General features: G+C 54.9%; 11 protein-coding genes across 11 annotated transcripts; 5 read left to right on the top strand and 6 right to left on the bottom strand.

Annotated features, from left to right (window-relative positions):
* Nucleotides 1-175: 175 nt before the first annotated feature.
* F5Z01DRAFT_691448 (uncharacterized protein) lies at nucleotides 176-1,724 on the top strand (the record flags this gene model as incomplete). The annotated part of the gene is made up of 3 exons (XM_046266156.1): nucleotides 176-256; nucleotides 335-1,137; nucleotides 1,163-1,724. The coding sequence occupies 3 exons, from the start codon at nucleotides 176-178 to the stop codon at nucleotides 1,287-1,289; spliced, it is 1,011 nt and encodes a 336-aa protein (XP_046115830.1). The 3' UTR covers nucleotides 1,290-1,724.
* Nucleotides 1,725-2,460: 736 nt separating this feature from the next.
* Nucleotides 2,461-4,704, top strand: F5Z01DRAFT_256860 (major facilitator superfamily domain-containing protein). The gene is made up of 5 exons (XM_046258542.1): nucleotides 2,461-2,961; nucleotides 3,034-3,650; nucleotides 3,713-3,935; nucleotides 3,999-4,417; nucleotides 4,473-4,704. Exons 1-4 carry the CDS (start codon nucleotides 2,680-2,682, stop codon nucleotides 4,359-4,361), a joined length of 1,485 nt encoding a protein of 494 aa, XP_046115829.1. The 5' UTR covers nucleotides 2,461-2,679; the 3' UTR covers nucleotides 4,362-4,417; nucleotides 4,473-4,704.
* A 288-nt stretch (nucleotides 4,705-4,992) lies between these two features.
* On the bottom strand, nucleotides 4,993-5,838 carry F5Z01DRAFT_676478 (uncharacterized protein; the record flags this gene model as incomplete). The annotated part of the gene is made up of 1 exon (XM_046265259.1): nucleotides 4,993-5,838. One exon carries the CDS (start codon nucleotides 5,836-5,838, stop codon nucleotides 4,993-4,995), a length of 846 nt encoding a protein of 281 aa, XP_046115828.1.
* Nucleotides 5,839-6,666: 828 nt separating this feature from the next.
* On the top strand, nucleotides 6,667-8,115 carry F5Z01DRAFT_682966 (uncharacterized protein; the record flags this gene model as incomplete). The annotated part of the gene is made up of 1 exon (XM_046265805.1): nucleotides 6,667-8,115. One exon carries the CDS (start codon nucleotides 6,667-6,669, stop codon nucleotides 8,113-8,115), a length of 1,449 nt encoding a protein of 482 aa, XP_046115827.1.
* A 136-nt stretch (nucleotides 8,116-8,251) lies between these two features.
* On the bottom strand, nucleotides 8,252-10,169 carry F5Z01DRAFT_626553 (heterokaryon incompatibility protein-domain-containing protein; the record flags this gene model as incomplete). The annotated part of the gene is made up of 2 exons (XM_046261487.1): nucleotides 8,252-8,413; nucleotides 8,511-10,169. 2 exons carry the CDS (start codon nucleotides 10,167-10,169, stop codon nucleotides 8,252-8,254), a joined length of 1,821 nt encoding a protein of 606 aa, XP_046115826.1.
* Nucleotides 10,170-10,720: 551 nt separating this feature from the next.
* On the bottom strand, nucleotides 10,721-12,773 carry F5Z01DRAFT_662379 (glycoside hydrolase superfamily). The gene has a single exon (XM_046263946.1). The coding sequence runs from the start codon at nucleotides 12,571-12,573 to the stop codon at nucleotides 10,876-10,878; it is 1,698 nt and encodes a 565-aa protein (XP_046115825.1). The 5' UTR covers nucleotides 12,574-12,773; the 3' UTR covers nucleotides 10,721-10,875.
* Nucleotides 12,774-14,048: 1,275 nt separating this feature from the next.
* F5Z01DRAFT_662376 (uncharacterized protein) lies at nucleotides 14,049-15,296 on the top strand. The gene is made up of 2 exons (XM_046263945.1): nucleotides 14,049-14,659; nucleotides 14,899-15,296. Exons 1-2 carry the CDS (start codon nucleotides 14,175-14,177, stop codon nucleotides 15,266-15,268), a joined length of 855 nt encoding a protein of 284 aa, XP_046115824.1. The 5' UTR covers nucleotides 14,049-14,174; the 3' UTR covers nucleotides 15,269-15,296.
* A 658-nt stretch (nucleotides 15,297-15,954) lies between these two features.
* F5Z01DRAFT_744648 (ankyrin repeat protein) lies at nucleotides 15,955-16,917 on the bottom strand (the record flags this gene model as incomplete). Its single annotated transcript, XM_046266920.1, has 3 exons — nucleotides 16,574-16,917; nucleotides 16,224-16,543; nucleotides 15,955-16,193 (listed from the first exon to the last, which is right to left on the bottom strand). The coding sequence occupies exons 1-3, from the start codon at nucleotides 16,603-16,605 to the stop codon at nucleotides 15,955-15,957; spliced, it is 591 nt and encodes a 196-aa protein (XP_046115823.1). The 5' UTR covers nucleotides 16,606-16,917.
* Nucleotides 16,918-17,048: 131 nt separating this feature from the next.
* On the bottom strand, nucleotides 17,049-17,710 carry F5Z01DRAFT_662373 (uncharacterized protein). The gene has a single exon (XM_046263944.1). The coding sequence runs from the start codon at nucleotides 17,424-17,426 to the stop codon at nucleotides 17,172-17,174; it is 255 nt and encodes an 84-aa protein (XP_046115822.1). The 5' UTR covers nucleotides 17,427-17,710; the 3' UTR covers nucleotides 17,049-17,171.
* A 1,428-nt stretch (nucleotides 17,711-19,138) lies between these two features.
* F5Z01DRAFT_612642 (general substrate transporter) lies at nucleotides 19,139-20,080 on the top strand (the record flags this gene model as incomplete). Its single annotated transcript, XM_046260784.1, has 1 exon — nucleotides 19,139-20,080. A coding segment is annotated over one exon (942 nt), but the record flags the coding sequence as incomplete, so codon positions are not given.
* Nucleotides 20,081-20,780: 700 nt separating this feature from the next.
* On the bottom strand, nucleotides 20,781-21,476 carry F5Z01DRAFT_676472 (uncharacterized protein; the record flags this gene model as incomplete). The annotated part of the gene is made up of 1 exon (XM_046265258.1): nucleotides 20,781-21,476. The coding sequence occupies one exon, from the start codon at nucleotides 21,474-21,476 to the stop codon at nucleotides 20,781-20,783; it is 696 nt and encodes a 231-aa protein (XP_046115820.1).
* Nucleotides 21,477-22,186: the final 710 nt, after the last annotated feature.

The raw sequence follows: 22,186 nt of genomic DNA, 5'->3' as shown, positions 1-22,186 counted from the left end.
GGATGTCATGTTTCTGGGCGCGCTCTTCACGGGGGATGAGGAATGGGGAATTGAGTGAACTTTCCTGCAGGCAAATTTGCAGACAACGAACTATATAGATAGCTCTTCAGAATCGATCCAACTCATGCTACGGTTGTTTCTCGTCGCTAGCATCGGCGTATCATCAACGCTCTGGATGACACCATCGCGCCTTGTTAAGGTTAGTACACGTTGCCTCACCTTGGAAAAATGCTGGGTTGGGGGAGCGGCACGTGACGTGAGTCCGTGACCAAGAGGGGTCTCAACTGTCTCTTTAAAGTTTGAAGCTTAATTACATCTCCTACATCCGACAAAGCACGCCTTGTCTAGACCTCCAACCGACCCACGCGCCCCCGCGGGCCCCGTGGATTACAACGCATATTGGCAGCCTGAAGGCTTCGATAAGATGTTGAAAACCTCTCATCCGATTGACCTGAACGAATACTACGTCCTCCGAGACCTACTAGACGTGCACAAATGGGGAATCCAAGACTCAAAGGACCCGTACACCTGGGGTTTCACGCTTTATAGTGCCCATCTCGCACCTCACGCCAAGGAGCGCTTTCAGCGTGGCATTGCAAAGCTCGACCATTGGCTTCGATACCGGGCCACGCAGACACGCTACACCGACCTCGATCCGAAGGGGGATTACACGCAGCTCGATGCCCGTCCTATATATGATAAGATACTTCCTTCTCATGACCTTGCCCGTCGCTTCAAATTCGACGTCATCGACGAATACCCAGCTATGGAGACCGTGGTGGCAGGTTGTGAGACCAAGGACGGCGACGAGGATTTCATGGCTATCGGGCAGCATTTCACGCAGTGGGTAGAGGAACACGCTCTCAATATCCTGGATCAATACGTGCGCAACGACCATTGCCTCATTGTGGACGAAAAGTCCCTCCGCACACTCGAAGCGCTACCAGAGCAAACACCGCCACCTGGTCCAGTCGCCGACGATGGCAACGGTTGTTTCCTACAAAGTCAGCCTAAAGGTGCTTGGGTCTGGATGCTCGATCGTGAGTATTTCCAAAAGTATGCCCGGGCTCAAGCCTCTGGCGGTAGTGTCCGGCTGCCACCCTACGATCACCCTGATGAGAGACGGTTCAACCATGGGTTCGTATATATCTCTGCGATCTAGGACGTGTATGGTTCTTTCGCCCTCGGGGGTATTCGCCCGCGACGTGGGAATCGGTGGTGGAGAGGGATCGAGAGAAGTTCGACCAAGTGAATTGGTGGGGAGATGCGCAGGCTGGAACTGTGAATGATCAGCGACGAATGCGGAGGCGAGGAGAGTCTGTTCTGGATGCCATGCTCGCAAGCTTATTAGGATGCCAGAAACCATGAGCGGCAACATGTCCGTCAGCATGGTCAACCACGCCTCGCCAAGTCTGTCTACCATGCCCTGCTCGCACTTGACGGCCGCCAAGCGCACAGCGCGCTGCAGAAGCAACCGACTTGATGTGCTGCAATGGATTATAGCGCCGTGTTGAGCTCCTTCTGCGCCGCGGGACTGGCCACCCTCTCGGCGAGCTCGACGCCAGAAGATCGCGAGACCACAAAGACAGCGTCTTTAGTGTCTAGGCCGGAGCGGTGCAGCCTGATTAAAGGCGTTGTTTGGCGCAAACTGCCTGACGCCCACATCAACAAGCGCCTCAACCTCGGTCATGGCAGCGTCATATGCAAGGAAACAGTCCCAGAGTCGATGAATCGGAGATGGTGGCTGTGTCAGAACCAGCCAGTGTCTCCAGTCATTCATCACCACCTCCGCATTTGCCCGTCATCGCCATGACCGCGTCTTGAACTCGCGTCTGCTCTCCACACACCTGCTCCTCTCCGCAACGCCTCTCCAGCCGCCACATCCAACTCCTCAACTCTTTTTCGGCACTGCCCACATACAGACTTGGCGATCCGATGTGCTCCCCTCCCCCTCGCGCCCTCGCGTATAGCGCCTCTCGGGCGTCACCCCCGAACTGTCCTAGGGGCACCGGCAGCCAGCCAAGGATCAAGAATGCCGGGCCTCGTCATCTCAGCCCGTCCAATACAGCGCGAGACTTGGCGAGGCCCTGCTTCCACTGTCTAGCCCTTGGCCGGGGTACGAGCATTTTCGACTTACGAAATTGTAGTACTTGGGCTGTGAGGAGTAAGCAAATAGTATTACCGTGCTCCCCACAAAGTTCCGGGCAGTTGTGGGGTAAATCTGGGGAAGCTACGCTGTAAGCCTAAACTCCAGGGGCAGGGGGGGCCCTGTTTACGGTTCTTGTTTAAACTTTTAAGGTTGTGTGGCGCATTGATGTGCGCGTCAGCAGCTCAGATCGGCCCAGCCTAGCTTCTCACTTGTCAAACGATATGTGCCCAAAATACAAGGCCAAGGCAAGACAACCTCGGTATCGTGCTAGTTGTGTTTCCTTGCCGTGTCTGTCTTGGCTGGGCAAAGGAGCAGCGATTGGTCCCTCAATGGAACATGCCTAGCCACGTGCCCCAGAAGATTTGCCCCTTGTCTTTCTCGTGCGTCCATGTTCAGCAGTGGGTGAGTGTCAAAATGTATTAAAAGCCCCAGATGCCACATGTGTCTCGTCGCTCAGCCTCCCCTCTGTCAACCAACTCTTCCTCGTCACATTTGGCCCAGCTGCTGAATTATCCTGATACACCTTGGACATGGCATTCGACGCTGAAAACATCGAGCATAAGGATGCCACGCCCCGGTCGGCCTCCGCCGATCACCATGAGAAGGAGGTGAGCCCGATGGTCGAGGCTCTCGATGACGATCCTGTGTATTCCTACAAGGAGCAGCGCAAGATTATCGGCCGCGTAGACCGGCGCCTCATCACCGTCGCTGGCATCATCTACATGAACTCGCTCATGGACCGCTCCAATCTGCCCAACGCTGGCATCGCCGGCATGAACGTCGACCTGGGTATGGTCACTGGGTTCCGCTACGTATGCCTCACCGTCCCCATCGCTGAGATTTTCACCAGGAACACGTCTCGCTAGCTGGCTAACTCGATCCAGTCCGCCGTTGCCCTTGTCTTCTTCATCACATATACGTTCCTCCAGCCCCCTGCCACCATCCTCACCCGCAAGCTCGGTCCCCGCCCTTTTCTTTCCGGCATCTGCTTCGCCTGGGGTGTCGTCATGGTCGGCTTCGGCTTTGTCAACGATTGGGTCGTCCTCATCCCCCTGCGCCTGCTGCTCGGCCTCTTTGAAGCCGGCTACTTCCCGGGCATCGTCTACCTCATCTCGACATGGTACTCGCGCTACGACATGCACAAGCGCTACGCCGGCTTCTACTGTCTCGGTCTCGTGGCCTCGGGCTTGGGGGGCATCCTGGCCTTTGGCGTGCAGCAGATGGATGGTCTCGGTGGCCTCGAGGGCTGGCGTTGGATCTTTATCATTTTCGGCCTCATGACCGTCGCCGCTTCGTTCCTCGGCATGGTCTTTCTCGTCGACTTTCCCGACGTGGCCATTGACAAGAACCACTGGAAGTTCATCTCGCGAGACGAGATTGCGTTGATTATGCGAAGGATCGCCAAGGACAGGAACGACGCCTCCTCGGAAAAGTTTAATGTCCGCCGGTGGGCCGCCGCAGGCAAGGACTGGAAACTCTGGGTCTTTGCGATGCAGTTTTTGTGAGTACTGACCACATCACCATTGAACATGGAGAGGACACATGCGCTGACACGGACGCAAGTTCCTTGACAACCCAGGCCTATGCCCTCGCCTTCTTCCTCCCCATTATTCTAAACTCGAACATGGGCTTCTCCGTCGCGCTATCACAGCTGCTCACCGCGCCGCCCTACGCAGGCGCCGGCCTCGTCATGTTTCTCTGCGCCTGGGTCGGTGATAAATACCATGTCCGTGGGCCTCTGCTGCTCTTCACGGCTTCACTCGGTCTGATCGGCCTCCCCCTGCTGGTACGTGCTTGCTTCTCCTGCGCCATCTTCCCACAGACAGACACTGACATCTATCTCCCTTAGGCCTACGCCGAAGCCGTGGGCGCCCGCTACTTTGGCTGCTTCCTCATCTGCGCCGCCTCCAACGGCGGAATCCCCACCGTCATGGCCTACCAGGCGAACAACATCCGCGGCCAGTGGAAGCGCGCGTTTGCGTCCGCTACGCTCGTGGGTTTTGGAGGCCTGGGCGGCATCGCGGGCAGCACCGTGTTTAGGTCCCAAGACGCGCCGCAGTATATCCCTGGTATCTGGGTGTGCATTGGCCTGAATATCTTGATTGTGTGCACGACGATTATCAACACAATTATCTTCCGCAAGCAGAACACCAAGGCGGATCGGGGCGAGGTTGTCTTGGAGGGTGAAGCGAGCTTTAGGTACACCGTTTAATGGGGTTGAGATATTTTAATCTGTGTCAGCAAACAGATTGTTTTATACTTGATTGAGTAAGTTGTAATATGTTGTGCTGAATGTAAATGTGCTGACCATGACGTGATCGAGTCCGTGGCGATTCACAGCACCAATGCATTCTATAGTGCTTTTTTTGAGGAAATGACCGGGTTTCAATGGCGTTTCAAAGAAAGACGTCTGTCTTACACCTAATGGGTGTGCTACACTCTGGGAGTGGAATCAACAGAGAGAGTCGACCCAAGGCCCTGGTGGATTTCTCCTCTCAGGGGAGCCACATACTCTTCAACTAGGCCCATCGCTCAAAGAGTAGAGGCCATGACTGAAGCCCGCGGCTGATTTCGCGGTGTCATTTTGGCTGTCGACCTAAATATCTGCTCTCTTGAGCTACTTACAGTCATACTCGCTCATATAGTGACACCGATAGAGTAAGAGCACTAAAAATGCATGTATTCAGTCTTGAGTCACCGCTCGCTGCTACAAAAAGATTCCTACTCGACATCCTGGCATGAACCTTGGACCAACTGCCCCAAATTCTTTGAAATTGGTTAGACACTGTGCGATTCTTGAAGTGTTCAAGTTCTTATGGGACACAACTCGTCGCCTAGTCGGATTAGGTGGTTGCCGCGGCGGCCAACTTCTCGGCCACGTGCGACGCTGCGATTTTGACACATTTCTCTTGGCCCTTTTCCTTCAACCACTTTGTCGTCACGTCCGCAAGGGACGAGTCCTTGAACTGGAACAGTTCAGCGGGTATGGAGGAGACTTTGAAGGCGTGGCGTCCCGCCTTCTTCGTGTTCTTGTTGAGGATGTCGAAGACGACGGTTGGTATCACTAGCTGTCGATGCACCTCGGTCGCCTTTTCGGCCGATTTTTCCAAGATGGAGGTCAACTTGTCGTCCATCCTTTTGTACGCAAAGGTCATGGAGATGAGCTGGCCGATGATGGGCTTCATGTGTACGAGCTCGGATGCTGTGTCCACCGCCACGTCCTCGGCAAGCGAGTCGCCCAATTCCAGGTAATGCTCCAGGGTGATGGCGCCTGCATTCAGCGAGAGCTTGCAGGCCAGGTCTTTGTTGGTACTTTGTGCTTTGATAAAGGCATCGTGCAACGCCTTGAGTCCCTCCGTGTCGGCCAGGCCGTGGAGCCTGAGAGCCATGCCGGCAAATTTCCTGCCTTTGGCGTGGCTCACAATCGTCTTTCCAAAAGGAACCAGTCCACCCACGCCAGCAGCCAGCTTGTAGTTGGAGTACTCGTCGCTATCTTGGAGGTACGTCGTTTGGCGACTGATGAGCTGCTTGCATGCATCATTCAGCTGGTCCGTCAGCACCTCATGGGCGTTCTGGGTACTCGGGCCGATTGACGCAAGCCCTTGCTCTGCCAGGCTCTCGTAGGCGCGAACCCAGGTTTCCACATTGTGGAGTGACGTGGCATTAATGCCGGAGATATCGAGGGTCATGGCGAATGGACAGGAGTGGCGTGTACTGTATGTTTGTTGAGAGTGGTGCAGCGTATTCGCCCAGGACGTGCTCAACGAGACGACAGCCTGCCTTTTTATGGTGATCCAGGGCCTCTTAGTCTTGGGCTCATGGTCGAATTGTTAATTAGGGCCGTGCAAACCTTCTGGACTGGCATGCCAGCCTTGGTCTGGTTGATGCGAGCAGACTCGATGCCCGACGGCATCTCGACGAGAGCCCAGCGAGGCTTCTCGGCAAGGCAACTCGCGAGCCAACGCTAATTACATGCGGAACAGCAGTCTGGACTCTGGGCGCTTTGGCAGAGCAGCGGTTCAAGCATGGCTTGGTTCATGTTAGTGCCGCGGACTGGAGCTGGGGACTGGAGACTTGGCGCGCGGCTGAGGCGAGCTATTGACGCCAACGCCAAACCATTTCAGATCCCGCGTGCTAGCGTTCGCCATGTGGACGACTCACGAGCCGCCAAGGCTCACTGTCACTGACGAGATGCTTCGTTCCTCTTCAGCTGACGAACAAGGAATGTGGGCGTGGGCGTGCAGGCCTTTGGTGCCGCCACGCGCCAGTCTAGAAAAGTCAAGACTCAAGACTCAAAACGCCCAAGCCACTGCACATTGAAAAACGCCCGCGCTCGCATATTCGCGGCGTTGTGCCGTTCAAAACGCCCGAGACCTCCTTCAAAAAGCCCCGTGTTCTTCTGACTTGGGGGTAGAGTGTGCCGGCGCCGCAACCTCCCAGTCCTCCTCCAACCACGTCTAGTCTCGATGAATATCGCTGGACGCCAGGCCCAGCGCCTTGCCGGTGTCGAGCCAACCATGGCAGACTGGGCGCACCTGCGCCCCGTCGTGAGGGAGCTCTATATCGACCGTCGCTGGACCATGGCGCAGATCAGCCACCATTTAGTCTCTCTTGGATACCGTGTCAACACGCGCATGGTCAGGACTAGAATCACCATGTGGAATCTGCAGAGGAACAACCGGACCCGCGACATGGTGGCGGCCCTCTGTCTGCTCGACCCTGACCCTGCCATGTGGCCATGGCCCGAGCCCTGCTTTCTGATACGGGGACGTCGTGTTCCCATGAGTGAGGTGCTTTGTTTCTTCCGGCGCAAGGGCATCCGGAAGCCTGTCCAGTGGGCCCGGGCGACTGCGCACACACTCGCGCGCGGCGGCCACCACCATCATGAGACAGCTGTCACGCTGCTCCAAGGGAACGGGGGGAGCGGCACTGGTCACCCGGGCCCGACGCACATGACATGCCTTGAGCAGAGGGCTGTCGCCAGCCTACGTGACTACTGCATGGCATACATTGGACTAGGCCGTGCTGGGTTGGTCCACGAGCCAGAGGTCCATCAGTTCACCACGCATGGACGCTTCGGGGACCGCATGCAGGAGGGTCTTGCGCAGATGGTACATGTACGGGGCGGCAGCGCTGGCGGCGCCTTTGTACACTTTGGTCGAGCATTCGATCTAGTCCGCCCTCTGCTCCAAGACTGCCACCCGATGAGTCTGGCCCAACTGCTGGCCGTTGCGTGCGAGCTGGCGGCATGCACGGCGCGCGGCGGGCCTCCTGTCCTGGCGTCTCTGCTCGGATACACCGCCGCCATGGCCTCCATCCTGCGGTTGCCAGAGTCGCTCACCATGTTCCTCGGGACCCTCTCGCTCTGCTGCTCCACGCCGCACACGCTCCTGGTCGCCGCCGTCTCGAGTCTCCGGGCCGCGCTGGCCGTCTTTTCGGAGCGCAGCCCGACGACCTGGCATCGACTCTACATCCAAGAGCGCCTGTGCGACTGTCTGTACCACGGGCGAGACCGGACCGAGGGGCCCGTCCGACGCGCGCAGCTCCTGCGGGACCAGGAGTCCTTCTACGTGCCTTGTGCGCGGAATGTTCTGTGGACCATGACCAACGTCGCGGACGACCAACTGTGGACAGGCAGCGCGGACGGTGGTCGCCTGCACTACTCGACGACGCTGGCGCGCGCAGAGCGCCTCGGCGGTTTCGGGCGGGCCAAGATACGCTTTGCGGCACTTGAGGGCCTGGCCCGTGTCGAGCAAAGGCGCTTTGAGGAGCTGTCCGGGCGAGGCGGCGGCGACGATGCGCACGCTGTCGGCGAATGCCTGCATACGATGCGCCGCTTCCTTGACGAGGCCTTGGGCGAGGCCCTGATCTGGTTCGAGCCGACCAGCAGGCGTACCACGCGGGTCAAGGAGAAGGCGAGACAAGTCCGCCATCTCTTGGCCGCCATGGGCTCTGGCTCGGCTTAAACGATTTCCACCTCGCTCCTCTCGGCGCCGTCAAAGAGGCATGGCTGTCGTTGCTCGACACCAGCCGTCCCGCGCACCACGTCGTGATGAAAGTACCCTACTCGCGTGAACACAGACGGGCGTCCTGCCACGGGCGTCAAGACAAGTCCCACCTGCGTCTCCCAGCTTGAGGTCTGCGGGTTGTTGCCCGTCGTCCGTTCCCCGAATCCACCGGCGACGTGAGCCACGAGCAAGCTGTATAGCTCCACGTTTTCTGGGAGGTCGCAGTCTGGGTGAAAGGGGCATTCTGGATGGTCGTCTCGCAAATCCAAGCAGTTCCGGTGAGGAAAAACGCCAGCTCGACTGGTCGAGGCGGCGTCCGGAGCGCCGCGTCTCAACTGTCCGACAATTCTGACCGAGTATTTGTTCGCCTCACCCTCCATCATCGAGATGGACGGTTGTCTCGCAAAGTCCGACGGTTCGGGCGCCGCTGTGACCTCGGCGACGAGCGAGACGCGTGTCGCGGGATCGTGCACGACTTCACCTCGCCGCACCTCGATGCTCGCCCAGGACCAGGTGGGCGCCCTCTCTCGACAAGGTGCTCCCCGGCCCCGTCGCACGTACCACAGCATGTCGCGCAGCAAGTGCTCTCGCCACAGGCCAAACGACCAGGTGAGCTCCCAGGTCTGTTGGATCCGCGTGCCCAGACCGGCCAGGGCCACGAGAAAGTCTGGACGGCGGCTGAGGCTCGTACGGCAGTATCGTCGGACCAGCTGGTGCCAAACGCCGAGGAAGCCATCCACGGCCAACTCGTCAAGCCCGTCTAGGCCTAGGCCGCAGGCGGAAAACATAAACAGGGACTGGTAGTCCGCCTTGGACACGGCGCCTTGGTGGTGGCAATGATCGCCGTCAGGCCACGCAGCTTCGCACCTGAGCTCGGTCCTGCACTCGAGGTGAATAAAGTTCCGCGTGCAGTGCACTGTCCGCGGTGACAGAATGCGTTCCTGGAACACCCACGCCCTGCTGTCAAGGTGATACTGCGCCCGGTCAAAGGAATGCGACAGACAATGGGGTGTGCAGGGCGGGACGACTTCATAGGGGATTTGCGCGCAGGAATCCAGGCGGCAGATGGTCTGGCCCAGCGGATTCCGCGACCTGATCAGGTTCTGTGTACCGTCCACGCACTCAGAGGCGGCAATGGTGACCGTGGCGTTGCCGAATATGTCGCTCATCTTGCCCGCCTGATCGACCCAGTCGTCCGACGCGGCCGGCAAGGTGCCTCCATCCTGCATGATACAGAGAGCGTCGATCCACAAGTACCGGAAACCGAGACGCCTGGCGACTTGAATGGCATCCCTCAATAGGACGGGCAGCGTTGGCAGCGGAATCTCTCGATGGAAATCCCCCAGGGTCGCGGACGTCAACACGTATAGCTTGCTGAGGCCCCAGCTATAACTCAACGCGCAATACTCCACCTGTGGGACCATCCCCTCGGTCTCGATGAGCCGTATCTTTTCCTGGTCCTCGAAAGCCTTCAGGTCCAGCAGACGCCTCGGCCACCCCAGCGTCTGACCGTGACCAAGCAGCTCGAGAGCCAAAGAGTCGCTCCCGCACAAGAAGTGTGTCGTCTGGCATTCGCGGATCCAGGATTGTATAAACTCGGCAGACGCCTCGGAAAAGGTACTGGTCCGCAGCCGCGACAAAGCCAGTGGTTCTTGTGCTTGTTGTTTTTGGTGCTGGCCGGGAGACTCTGCGCCTTCTGGACATGCTGACATACCTCGAATTGGACGCAGCGTCAGTGTATGGCTATTCAGTATCTGGTCGTGGCTCGCCACCCCGGACTGTTCACAGGCGAACAGGGTGATGAGAAACGTGCCGCTGTCCGGGTCCAGCATGGCTATCGATATGTACATGGGCCTTTCATCACCGCCCGGAGGCTGCTGTTCACGTCCATGGCAGCCGGTGCACCCAGAAATACTCGCCACGATGATGGAGCAAAAGTGGCAGCCCAGCGAAGCGTTGGACACCACTTGGGATTGGCGAGGCGCGTGGAAGAGATGCTGCGGCGCGCACATGGTCGCTTGCGCGCTCCACGTGGTTTTCCAAAACGTCTGGCAGAGTGAACAGAGCGTGTGCGGCTGTACCGTAGCATTGGGAACATTGTTGTCGCCGTTGTTGCGTGACATGGCTAGAGATTCGAAATCATAGGGCTGGGTGTGTCGTGACTCGTGGATGTGATCACGCCCGTCATCAGAGAAAAGGGTTTCAAGTTTTCAACCAGTTTAATAACGTGTACGAACAAGATTAAGAACCCCGCTCCCACCCCCTCCCTAACCACGTGCATCCTGTCGGGGTCAGGGTACCTTAGTCGTCTCTATATGTGGCTTCGTATCTTCTGTAATGCCTTCTTGCGCCTTGCGTTAGCACTAGACGCCAGTCAGTCTGCATTGTCGAGTCTATAATAGACCTATAAACGGTGGAAGACTATCGCCGACCTTGTCCTGCCGTCCCCCTCTCCTGAAAGCCTTAGAGCACCCTCTCTAACGCCCGTTAAAGAACCCAGTAGGGTATTGACTAGGTATTTGCTGCGATTTTACATTATTATTATTATTCACTTAAGGCTACCTATCCCTGCTTTGGGCGTTCTAGATGAAGGCGTGTAGTGCATTTCATTGTTAGCGGTCCACTTTCTACCATTTCTTACTATCTAATCAATGACTATTCCTCGCACCTGGTCGTGTGGCTCCCTCATGTGCAAGCCTTCCTTCCCAGATCACGCCCTCAAGGTGTAAGGACATACTCCACGACATTGCCCTCTACGCGCGGGTAGAACTCAAAGGTAAAAGTGACAGGCTGCCCCAGACTGACTACCATGTCAATGATGGACGCCCTAATAATCACATTGTCGCCCTCGAAACTCCACTGTCCGTCCCACGTGCCCCTGCCTTGCTGCAGGGGACCAAGGTACTGGGTCCAGTCATCCACAAGATACGTTCCATCCTCGGCCACAAACTTGACCGTGGCAAGACGTTCCAAGCCTGCCCACTCAATGGGTATGACGAGGTCTTGACCGGTGACAGCGGTTCCCTCGGTAGACTCGAGTGTGGGCGCGTCCCACTGGACGATGGTGGCAGTCGTGCTGGCGCCGGCCGAGAAATCGATCGTGAGGGTCTCGTACACACCAGGCTCCGAGTCAGCGGTGATATAGGTGCGGATAAAGTCCGGGGCAAAGGTGATGGACGAGCAGCCGACAGTATAGTCTGTGCCCTGGGCGAGCTTGGTGCCCTCGGACGTGGTGATGCTCTCGACAGTGTTGCCGTTGAAGAGGTAAGGCAGCTTCTGCTCGGTGATGGCGGCACCCACTTGGTTGGAAATGTAGGCAGATGTCCACTGTTCAGTGGCCGAGGCGTCGACGGTGCTGTCGGGCAGAGAGTTGGCCACACCATTGGCGGCGTTGCGGATGATGTCGACGACAGTTGGATCACGGAACTCGCCAGTCTCGCGGTCTAGATAGTCCAGACCATTGTCCCAGAGGGCAACGGCGGCATCAATGTCCGTAGCAGCAGACACAAAGTAGTCGAACCACTTCCAACGCGCAGCAGACTCTGTGCTCTGAGGCGTAGCGCTGAATTCGCCGACGTAGATGGGCACGTCTGTAAAGTTTCCCCTGACAAGGCCCAGTTCACTGTCCATGGCAGCCTTGTCCTCCGTGCTCCCCCAGATAGTCTTGCCCCAAGCAGAAAAGACAAAGTCGTACGGGCTGTAGTAGTGAATCTGAAGAGCCCAGGGGTTGGCTACCTCAGCAGGAGGCTCGAACCACTGCGAGGTCTTGGTGGCGTCATTGTTGCCGCCGGCCAAGGTGACCACACGACGGGTATTCCAGTCGCCCGTCTCCGAGAGCGCGTCAAGGAAGATGGTGTTGAACTCATTGACGTGGGCACCATCCTCTGCGGTCTGCGCCGGCGGCTCATTGATGCTCTCAAACGCCACCGAGGATGGCTTGCAAGCGAGCTTCTCGCCAATCTGCACCCACAAGGCCCGGAACTTGGCTTGGATGGCCTCGACGTCCGCATCGGAGGCACTCACATCCGCCCACTCCCAGCTGTCGTGGTGGACGTTTGTGACAACGAAGAGGTCCCGCTCCAACGCAAAGTCAATCACGTCGGACACGCGCTGCAGCCATTGCGGATCGACCTCGTAGTCGGGCGCCTCGCTCACAAAGTGGTGCGTGTACGTGACGGGGATGCGCACGCTCTTGAAACCGGCTGCCTTGACGGCGTCAAAGGTCGCGGCGACGACGGGGGGGTTGTTCCAGGAGCCTTCGTCGGGGATGGCGTCGAGAGTATTGCCTAGGTTCCACGCTGGGTTGGAAGCCGCCAAAAAGGCCTCCGCTGTCATGTCCTCAAACGTGCCGCTGCATTGGGCCACCGTGTTTCGGGCAAGGGCGAGCAGCCCTGCGAGACTGAGTTGGTACTTCATTTTGGTGGTACTGGAGCAAACCTTTGTCGTCTAATGAAGGGGCAAGTCTTGGAGGGCGATCCAGATGTCCGTTCTGAAGTATTTAAGCCGTAGCGCCATGCCTGCGGAACCAGCACGTTCTCCGGTCCATCACCTTCCGCTGCGCAGGATATTGAATAGAGGTCCGTGTTGGATCTTGACTATTTGGGCGATCCGGACTGCCTCCGGGTTGCTGAATTGGGTCGGGGATGTGTGTGGGTTGGGGCACTTGGGGGGCCAAGCAATTGATTTAGAACGGAGGAATAATTTGCCGCCGAAGGAGCAATGGTTCTCTCAGTACGGAGTAGGCTGTCTTTGGCTCTTGGATTGACCGAGGCGTCTTTCGGCATTCTATGAGAAGCTGGCGACCAGGGTTTCTTGAGATCGTTAGGCGTGACGCAGCAACAGGTGGGAATAAAGGAAGAGCTTATTCAGTGGTCAATAATTCGGCCGAGACATCAGCAGTGACTACTTCGTACACTAAGTACGAGTACGGAGCACGGTGGATTATTGCATTAATAGGTGCCAACGGTATTAACCACTAATTATATAGCATGTATGCGCACCTTTGCCCCTATAGTCACGCCTTTACCGTAGCGAGTCCGACAATGAGGATCGTCAACGACAAAGACTACACGGCGATTCGAGTGCTTCACGGCGAAAGAGATAAATAATAAATGCGCACAATAACCTAGTCATGCCATTATCAAACCTCTGGAACAGAAAATTATGAATCTAGAAGAAACTAGACGACTTCACCGGCAAAGCGAGGTAAATAAGATCCGTCATGGAATAAACGACTACATCCAGCGCCGCCGACTCCGATAATCAAACATTGCAAGGGATATATAACAACTAGCCAAAGGCGCCCGGGCAGTGTCTGAACAAGACTGTCATCTCTTTCACAATGGTCCTTAACAGCGTTGAACGCAAAGGATCTCCAATGCAAGACTACATCGATTATGGCGGGAAGGGTCACGCGACCACTACTGGCACTACAAAGTTCATTTAGGTTTCAATTCCAGCGTGCCTTTTCAGGGTCAATGTTAACAAACGATGGTTTGGATGCGCGCGGCTTCATTCATCATTTCACGCCCGCCAACGTCGACGACGCAGACGACAACGACGACTGCATCCACGTATCGGAATCTGTAATTCAAGAGGAGGTGCTTGGAGGACCGGGGATAGCGGAATATTTTTTTAATAGCGATGAAAGCTAGCATAACGGACGACGAAACTACATAGGACTCCCATCACCCATCATGGGGCGCTGTTGAATGTTAACTAATTGCAGTATAGTATAGGACGCCGATGCTTCTTGGCGTTGCCCGCGCCGTTCTGGAACCCCCCAAAAAGCATCATTTCCATTCAGCTGCCAAGGCTGTAGACAGAGAGATACAAATATTCGTCCAACGCTATCGATTCTAAGCCGTGTCTAGGCACGGCTTTGGCGGAGGCGCATGCCATCCGTATGACTGAGAATGCTCCTCCGCATGGTAGCAAAAAGGCATAAGTAGCCAAGATGCCCCATCTCGGAGCAAGGCATCTGTCTGCTCTGCTGAGTTTGGCCCGCGCTCGCGACCATGGCTACCAACGTGAACGCGCATCAGTCGGGCCTCATCGTCCATCACCGACCCTTTGACGAGTCAGATTACATGTACAGTGGTCTACAAGTCGCACCCGATACTTCCAATGCTCAGGACCATACCGCGTCGGCTCCCGAGGTATATGATGCGAGCGCCGCTGACTCTCAAGGACAACCTCTCGGCACGACTGCCACGCAGCACGAGAAACAATGGGAGAGGTCCCCGACCCCGGGGTTCACGTCTCCCCAGTCAGCGACGTCGCCACACTATGCCGGCCTCGAGGCCGTGCATCCATATTCAGGAGACGTTGACGTCGAAAGGGGTCTTGCAGAGGAGTCTGAAGCGCGTCACAGAGGCACAAGGTGCTGCGGGCTTCGAAGGAAGACTGCGTGCATCATCGCCGCCATTCTGATCAGTCTCGTCATCATTGGCGTCGGCGTCGGCGTGGGACTTGGTCTTGGGTTGAAGCACAACAGCACTAGGTGAGTCCTCTACTCCTCGCGATATCCCGTCGCAGTCCCCATGTGGGCATCTCAAGCGAACGGGCGCACTCATCGACATGCCATTCTGGCCAGAGGCCCGAATGAGTGAGATGCCCAGCACACTGATTTGATGGTTTCATCATGATTATTCCCTTTTCTCTGCGCTTACTCTACATGGCGAGCATTCTGGATACGGCTGGCCTGGATACATGTACTGAATCTGCCTTCACTCTTCATAGTCCCGACGCCGACTCCACGGCCGATTCCGACAGCTCCGGCATTTGCCCCAAGTATGACGGCAAGTCTCAATCATTTTTTGACAGCGGCGACGACTTGTCATGGGGGAGAAGTTATACAATTGAATGTGGGCTCGACGCTGCTGTTGCCTCCACCTCACGACCCTTGTGGCCCGGGAACTCGTCATCTGTCACCGCCGACTTCAAGGCTTGTATTTTCAAGTGTGACCAGCAGTCGGGCTGCTTTCTGTTTTCTTACACATTCCCCGATCATAATTGCACTATGCTGAAAGCCGATCCGGTTACTATGGCCTACATGTACGATCTTGAGAACTGGGCTGTTGATCCAGAAGCAGCAAGCGGCTGGGCTTGATAGCTAAAATAAAGTAAGAACAAATTGCATTCCATTAATATGCATCGAACTCTGTGATTTTCGTGTAGTCCGAGACATTATCTGAACTACATCAACAACAGGTCGTGACGCGATTCTGCACAAGTCTTCACAGCCGACCAAGTCAATCCCATACTCTTCTAATGTTTGAAAGGCCGGTGGGCTGTGGTAGGCTCCAGCCGTCCAAGGATGCGAACATTCTGCAAGTTAAAAAATCATTTTCTACGGACTGGATTTATAAGTCATGTGCTCGTGCGTGCGGCCAATGGACGTCGTGATCGCCACGTCCGACCCTGAAGGACAGACAACACCAAAACAGAACAGGGGCCAGCGATACGCCAGGACCGAGTACAAGTCCTATTTGTAACCCGTTATCTATGCTTCAGACCGAATTATTGCAACAGCGTGAGAGTCAAAGCAACTAGTGTAAGATAACTTTACTCTCGGCCCGTTTCTCCTACCAGCCCCAAGTATTACTCGGTCTTCAGGATGCGCCATGATCCTCCAGTCATCCATCGCTGCGGCTCTCACACCAGTCATGACGCAGCTGCGGCCATCCCCAACTTGGTGATACTTGGGCCTGATGTATGTGTCAGAACACTTGAATAGGCCCAACCGCCCTGGGTTATGACTTTCCACCCGTGAAACATGAAGTGCATCCGTACTGGTCATTCAGTGTCCGGCCTACTAGCGACACTAGCGTAGTCTTTAGCCTTCACGTTGAACCGTCGAGCATATTGAGAGCGCGTGAATTGCCATCTCGCGATCTCTAGCCAGCGAGCCTCCTTGTGAAACAGTCCTCCTGCAACGAATGTGAAAAGCTTCCAGCGCCAGATTGCGAACCTGTCCCATGCTGAGCTGTGAAAATTATGCATGCTGGCATACTCAAATAATCTGGGATAGAAGCCTGCGAGGTCCTAGTCAATGAGCCATAAACGACCGTTGGGATCTAGGATGATGTTGCGAGGTGCCAGATCATGATGCACGAAAACCAGCGGAGTGTGTGTCGAGACTTTTACATCAGGGCAGACCGAATCCTCCATGATGGTTTTCTTTAATTCACGTCCTATTAAGATATAGTTAGCCCAAAAGTTAATGAAAGCGTCAATCTGCTCTCTGCTGGCTTTAGGAGGTAACCCGAAACTATCTTCAAGATAGAAAGACCTACACTCCCCAGTTACAAGTGATCTAGCCAGGTTTGAGGTGATGGATTGCAACCGCTTGACAATGCCACGCATCTGAAAGGCTAGTCGAATACTGGTAATCTAGCCGAGTCTTGGCCATTACGCATCAAGCGGGAATCCAGGTACCCGATCCATAACGCAATGCACCACTTCCTCAACACGAACGATGCGTCTAATGCGTGGGACAGGTATGCCGAGACTAGCTGCAAAGTCTAGAGCTTGTATTGCATCTTCGGCCTCGATATCCCGATAGGATTTTGACACATAAAGCTGAGAAAGAAGCGTAATGTAGCGGTGCTTTGGCTGGTAAGGTAGCGTATCGATGAATTGAACTAGCTAGGCGTCGCTATAAGTTAATAACTCATTGTCGTTGAATTCCGACGCCATTCTGATTATATAAGGACTGGCGGGCGTGACGGCTCCCAGCAGACATTGGTTTAGAGAGGTCTAAGTTATTGAGTCGTCACTGCCTCTGAAGATTTCTAAAAGTAACCAACGCATACTCCGAAGTATTACCATTCGCTCCCACTCGCGTCAGCTTTAATTCAATAAGCTTAGCCACACTAGGAAAGTTAGACGTCCGTAATGACAACCCTATAGTAATACCGGAAATCCAATACGATACGGTCCACGTATGCAACGCATGAACACATTTACTAAATCTTCTGGATTTCCGAAACTCAATATCTCAGCCCTTTTATTTATGACCTTCTCGAGATATACAATTGCATGATATCTGCAGTGCCAAATGCAAAGCCTTGGATTATGAGCCACCACCAAAAATCAAATGTAGGTGGTGAACCGTCTCGGCCAAAGTAGAGGTAGAGGCAGAGCCAAACAAACGCCTCAGCAGCCACAAGACAAGCGATACGAAGATGGAACCCGCTGCGGAGGCTAGAATTTCGGCTCGATACCACGGTGGTACGTGCTGCGTTACTGTCCTTTGAGTTGGCCATGATGATTGCAAATGAGTTGCGGGCGTGCAGCGTAGATGAGAACTTGAAAATGGTCGACAGTGAAGCGAGACCCTGATAGAGAACGGCTGTGTTCCTTCGTTCTGATATGTGTAAATTTATCGTCAAAACGCTGCACTGAACTGTTGTCTAATGTTTTCATCTTCTTTGACAAACAAGGGAAATTGTACGTGCAAAAAGTATTGCGTCAAGATGAGGAAGAACTCTTGGCAGAAAGCCTTGGCTCCTATCAGAGCGTTTCTTACGTCGCGATTCGCGTATCTCAGTTGCCCATGCGATCTCACGCTCCATGCAGCAAAACCAGGGTCAAGCGTAGCCTTGCGTTACCAAAGTGCAGGATACCATTTAAAGAGGCAGTGCTTGGCGTTCCCAAAACTCACCACATGTGCTTGGAGAATTCGCAGACGCGGAACAATAGCCAGACAGCTCCAAACCTAATAATTACCTCGTCTGTGACAAGACTGAAGCATGTCCTCCATATTTTGTAACAACATGAAACAAGAGTCTCTTGAACGTGAGGAAAGTATAAGTATCGCTCCTACGATGAAATCTTGCAGGGTCCGGCCGCTGGATTTGATGAAGATACATGCCATCCAGGATAATCAGCTCCTGTATGGTCTCCAAATGGGCACGCGAATAGTTCAAGTTCGAGATCCAAGTATCGCCGTGCTCCTTTGGGGAAGACAAAGTGTACTCTTCCTTCTGCTGTATTGGCTGCAGCGCTACCGACGGGAAGAAAGGGGTTCAGGAGCAGCTTCCACGGTAAATCATTATGTTCATCTTTCACATCCAACCCCCCAAACCCGTCCTCGTCCGAGAGCGGGATCTGGGTTGGGATATGTGTGGAAATGACAAAGATAGTGGGCACCTTATCACACCTTCGGTTGTCGTACTGCCCCAAGCATCCATGACGAGTCTCGATGCGCTTTCATTTATTTTGAGGCTTGACGGCTAGGCGCCACTCGTGGGTGACGGCCCGTAGTCGAGCTCGCAAAGGCTCTCGAGCCAGGTCCAAGAGCAGCGCGGATAACACGGCAAACTTGAATGGCAGACTCCATGGAGATACCTAGTCCAGATAAGATATTGCTCTCTTCGATTTGGGGGCTGAGGGAGTCATATCGTATGTCACGCCATTGTTGGCTGAAGAACATGAAGGCTGCAGACGGCTTGCGGCTGCGGTTCTCCACACACTCGGGGGTTGGAGACGCGAAGCGGCTCACGACTGCGAGTATCAGCTCGCGAGTCTTTTCAGATGCCCTGATTGTCCACGGCTCGACCGGTGGCGGGCAAGCTGGACAATGGGGAAACATGAATTCGCTCGAGGGGCTGTTGAATGTTCTCAAGGTAGATCGGCTAGCTCCAGCCGTAGCTGCAACAGGGAATAGGCGCTGAACATTGCATTGGAGCCGACGGCGCGGTCTCATCTCTGCCCTTTTCTCGACAGCAGTCTCCTTTCTATGGGTCGTCAGATGCAGACAGGAGACAGGACACACCACTATGCCCACGCTTTCGCCCTCGATTCGGACGATCAACTTCAATGTTGGTATCTCGCCTCAGGAACACTGGGCCGCCTTCCGGTTCACCTGCAATTCCCACGCGGAATGCCACCGTCACAATACGCCTCGCGTCCGTCTCCTGCACGATTGACGCGCACGGATCGTGACCCGGCGCTTCTTCGTGGGCGTGACCCTCCGTTCTCTGGCTTGATCTGCATCGGCGCGTTTCTGATCCCCGAGTCGCCTCGGTGGTGCTACGTCAACAACAAGCGCGACAAGGCCCGCGCCATTCTCACAAAGTGGCATGGCTTGGGTAACGAACAGTCTCCCTGGGTGCAGCTCCAGCTCCAAGAGTACGAGTCTCATCTCAATCTCGAGGGTTCAGACAAGCGTTGGTGGGACTACCGGAAGCTCTTCGACTCCCCATCATCTCGCTATCGCGTCGCTTGCAACTGCGTCTTCGCCATCTTCGCCCAATGGGCCGGCAATGGTGCCTTGACGTACTTCCTCCCCGCCGTCCTGGACACCGTCGGATACACGGGCGATGGTACCAAGGCTCGTATCAACCTCGGCTACGCCTGCTTCCAGTTCTGTTTCGCCCTGTTTGGTGCCGCTTTCGTTGATCGCTTTGGCCGCCGCCCCTTGATGCTCTTCTCCATGTCAGCCGCCTGCATCTGCTGGGTTGGCGTCAGTTCGGCTGCCGGTATATACAACAACTCGGGTGGTGATAACAAGGACGCGGCCCGGGCTGTCATCGCCATGATCTTCATCTTTGGCGCTGTATACTCCGTCGGCATCACGCCTCTGCAAGCCCTGTACCCTGTCGAGGTTCTCTCCTTTGAGCTGCGTGCCAAGGGCATGGCCTTCTCCAATCTTTCGGTCAACGCCGCTGGCTTGCTGAACCAGTTCGCCTGGCCCATCAGCCTCGCGCAGATCGGATGGAAGACGTACTTTGTCTTCCTCGGCTGGTGTGCCGTCCAGACAGTCGTCTTCTACTTCTTCCTGCCCGAGACAAAGGGACGCACGCTTGAGGAGCTCGATGAGATCTTTGCTGCCCCTCGCCCTGTCAAGGCGTCCCTGCAACGTGCCAAGATCGCTGTCAACCACGACAACAAGGTCCTGGCTGTGGAGGAAAGCTGATTCTGCGCAATCTACCTTCCTCTGTGTCTATACCAGCTTCGGTGACGTGGCAAATCTGATATGCAGGAGGCGAGGGCTGAAGTGCCATGTAGGCGACGCAGAATGCATGTACATGAGCCATCGGCGTCACAGGCTGCGAAGAAGATACTCAGAACTAGGATGATAGCCGAGAAACTTCTCTAATACTTCTATCTTAATTCTACTTCTACTTTACTTTAATATACCGCGACTAAATGTGTCCCACACGGTCTGGCTCCGCGGACCTTGGAGGAGTGTGTTCTAATTTTCAATGGATGTCCGCAACAAAAACAGCCGCACTTTATCTATGGTTGTTATTATTATTATACACAAAATTGAAAACATTTAGACGTGGGCTGGCACACCAGGGATATGAAAAATAGCTAGCGTCCATGCCGCAGGCCAGATAATTGAAGTCGGCCCGGGGGCGTCCTCGATTGCTATTGTCGGGATTAGGTATCTAGCAATTGCAACCTTTCCATAGAATTGCTGAAGATAAGCCCGAGGTCTGAATTCAGAGGTACCACTTAGTAGATCTATTAACAGCCGCCGCCGGCTCCCCCAAGTGCAGACAGCCCTCCTGTCCTCTTTGACAATTTCATTCCCATTCCTGACAATCCTTCTGCTGGCGTCATTCGCTCTAGATCTATGAGTGAAGTGAGTACTATTCTTCGATACACAATCACGAAGGCTTACGGTCTGTTTTCGTCTGACGACTCTCGCCGACTTCTGACCATACCCTCAAACACCATGCAGCCACTACAGCGTCTCTGAAACTAGTCTGCATTGTCTGTATGATCTTGAGCTGGTGCTTGTTATCAGTCGTCAATTCCTCCTGCGCAATCTTCTTCCCCTGAGAGTCGCTCCAGAAATATTTGCCGCTGACGAAGTTGGTCTTTGCGGTTAGGGCAGTTGTTGGGTCGCTATGAAAGAGCGGATCGCTGGACGCACTGCGGCCGGGGCTGAGTTGAACCTTGTATTTCGTTTTCGATAGCCCTTTCTTCTCAATTTCCAGCTCAATGTTGCCGAGGCCGGATTCTTCCGCGCATGTCGCGAAATAGGCTGGTTTGTCGGTCCGATAGTGCGAGTTGAGAGGGTGGACGAGATAAAAGATGAGGGATTTGGAGGTGTTGGACGACTCGGAAATATTCGTCTCCCCTTCGGGAGTAGAGTCTACACGCTCGAGGCGGATCGATGATCGCTCCTGTTTCAGTGCTGTGAGGCTTCGGCTGATACTGTATAACGGTTCTCCGTCCTGTGAAATGTGGTCGTCATGCATTGTGAGTATTGTTGGCTCGACCTCTTCCTCGTCTGCTGACGTCTTCCAAGGTGTGGAGTCTGTGGATTCAATCTGACGCAGGGGTGCGCTTTCGTCCATGTTGAGAATTTGTCGGACACTGGACATTGGAGTCTTTCAAGTGATAGAATCGAGGTTGATTGTTTGAAGGTGGATTGATGAGAATAAGAGCTTGAAAGTGGCGTTGGTACCAGTTGATTAAGGAGGCGGAGTCAAGTCACACGAAGCCCCGCCCGGCGCCGTGTGTAACGTGCTCGTGTTCTCCATTTCTCGGCGCGGGCCGGAGTGGGGGCACCCGGTGGCACGCCGTAGTCTAGTGCTAGTTATTTTAGACATTTCCCAAGCAAATAAGCATAATTCCTGCTTTCACAGTTCTTGATCTTGCGCCGCTGATCTGTCGGCGCCGCTAGATTGTTGTGATATTGATTCAGTCAGGTCCTGCTGAGTGACCTGAATGTACTCGTACCGATCTTGGCTCCCACGTGACACAGCAATATGAAGCAGCCACCAATCATCTCCCTTTTCGCAACACAAGCGCAGCGTGCACAATGCCTACCCTAGAACTGTCCGCCAACCACAACGACCTCCAGAGTTTGCTCTTAGTTTTCCAAACAAAGCTCATGAAAGAGAGGATGCGGAGGGAGGATCCGTATTTCATGTAGCATCTGTGTTAAAGAGTATTGTCGGAGGATGTACGGCCTACGATTGGGACCGAGACACTTGACGGCACGGACAAGCGGGAAAAAAAGGTTGTTCTGTGGCACATTTCCACGGCGACTGCACCATCAGAC

The sequence above is a fragment of the Emericellopsis atlantica genome (assembly GCF_019669845.1).
Source record: "Emericellopsis atlantica unplaced genomic scaffold F5Z01scaffold_24, whole genome shotgun sequence".
NCBI lineage: Eukaryota > Fungi > Ascomycota > Sordariomycetes > Hypocreales > Bionectriaceae > Emericellopsis > Emericellopsis atlantica.
This window is presented reverse-complemented; position numbering and strand designations above follow the sequence as displayed.

What these genes read in the sequence shown, in the direction of transcription:
- F5Z01DRAFT_256860 (XM_046258542.1), top strand. Translation starts at nt 2,680, where the DNA reads ATGGCATTCGACGCTGAAAACATCGAGCATAAGGATGCCACGCCCCGG. An exon ending in TGGTCACTGGGTTCCGCTAC is followed by an intron (nt 2,962 to 3,033) that starts GTATGCCTCACC and finishes AACTCGATCCAG; the next exon opens with TCCGCCGTTGCCCTTGTCTT. An exon ending in TGATCGGCCTCCCCCTGCTG is followed by an intron (nt 3,936 to 3,998) that starts GTACGTGCTTGC and finishes TATCTCCCTTAG; the next exon opens with GCCTACGCCGAAGCCGTGGG.
- F5Z01DRAFT_662376 (XM_046263945.1), top strand. Translation starts at nt 14,175, where the DNA reads ATGGCTACCAACGTGAACGCGCATCAGTCGGGCCTCATCGTCCATCAC. An exon ending in TTGAAGCACAACAGCACTAG is followed by an intron (nt 14,660 to 14,898) that starts GTGAGTCCTCTA and finishes CACTCTTCATAG; the next exon opens with TCCCGACGCCGACTCCACGG.
- F5Z01DRAFT_662373 (XM_046263944.1), bottom strand. Translation starts at nt 17,426, where the DNA reads ATGGCCAACTCAAAGGACAGTAACGCAGCACGTACCACCGTGGTATCG.
- F5Z01DRAFT_662379 (XM_046263946.1), bottom strand. Translation starts at nt 12,573, where the DNA reads ATGAAGTACCAACTCAGTCTCGCAGGGCTGCTCGCCCTTGCCCGAAAC.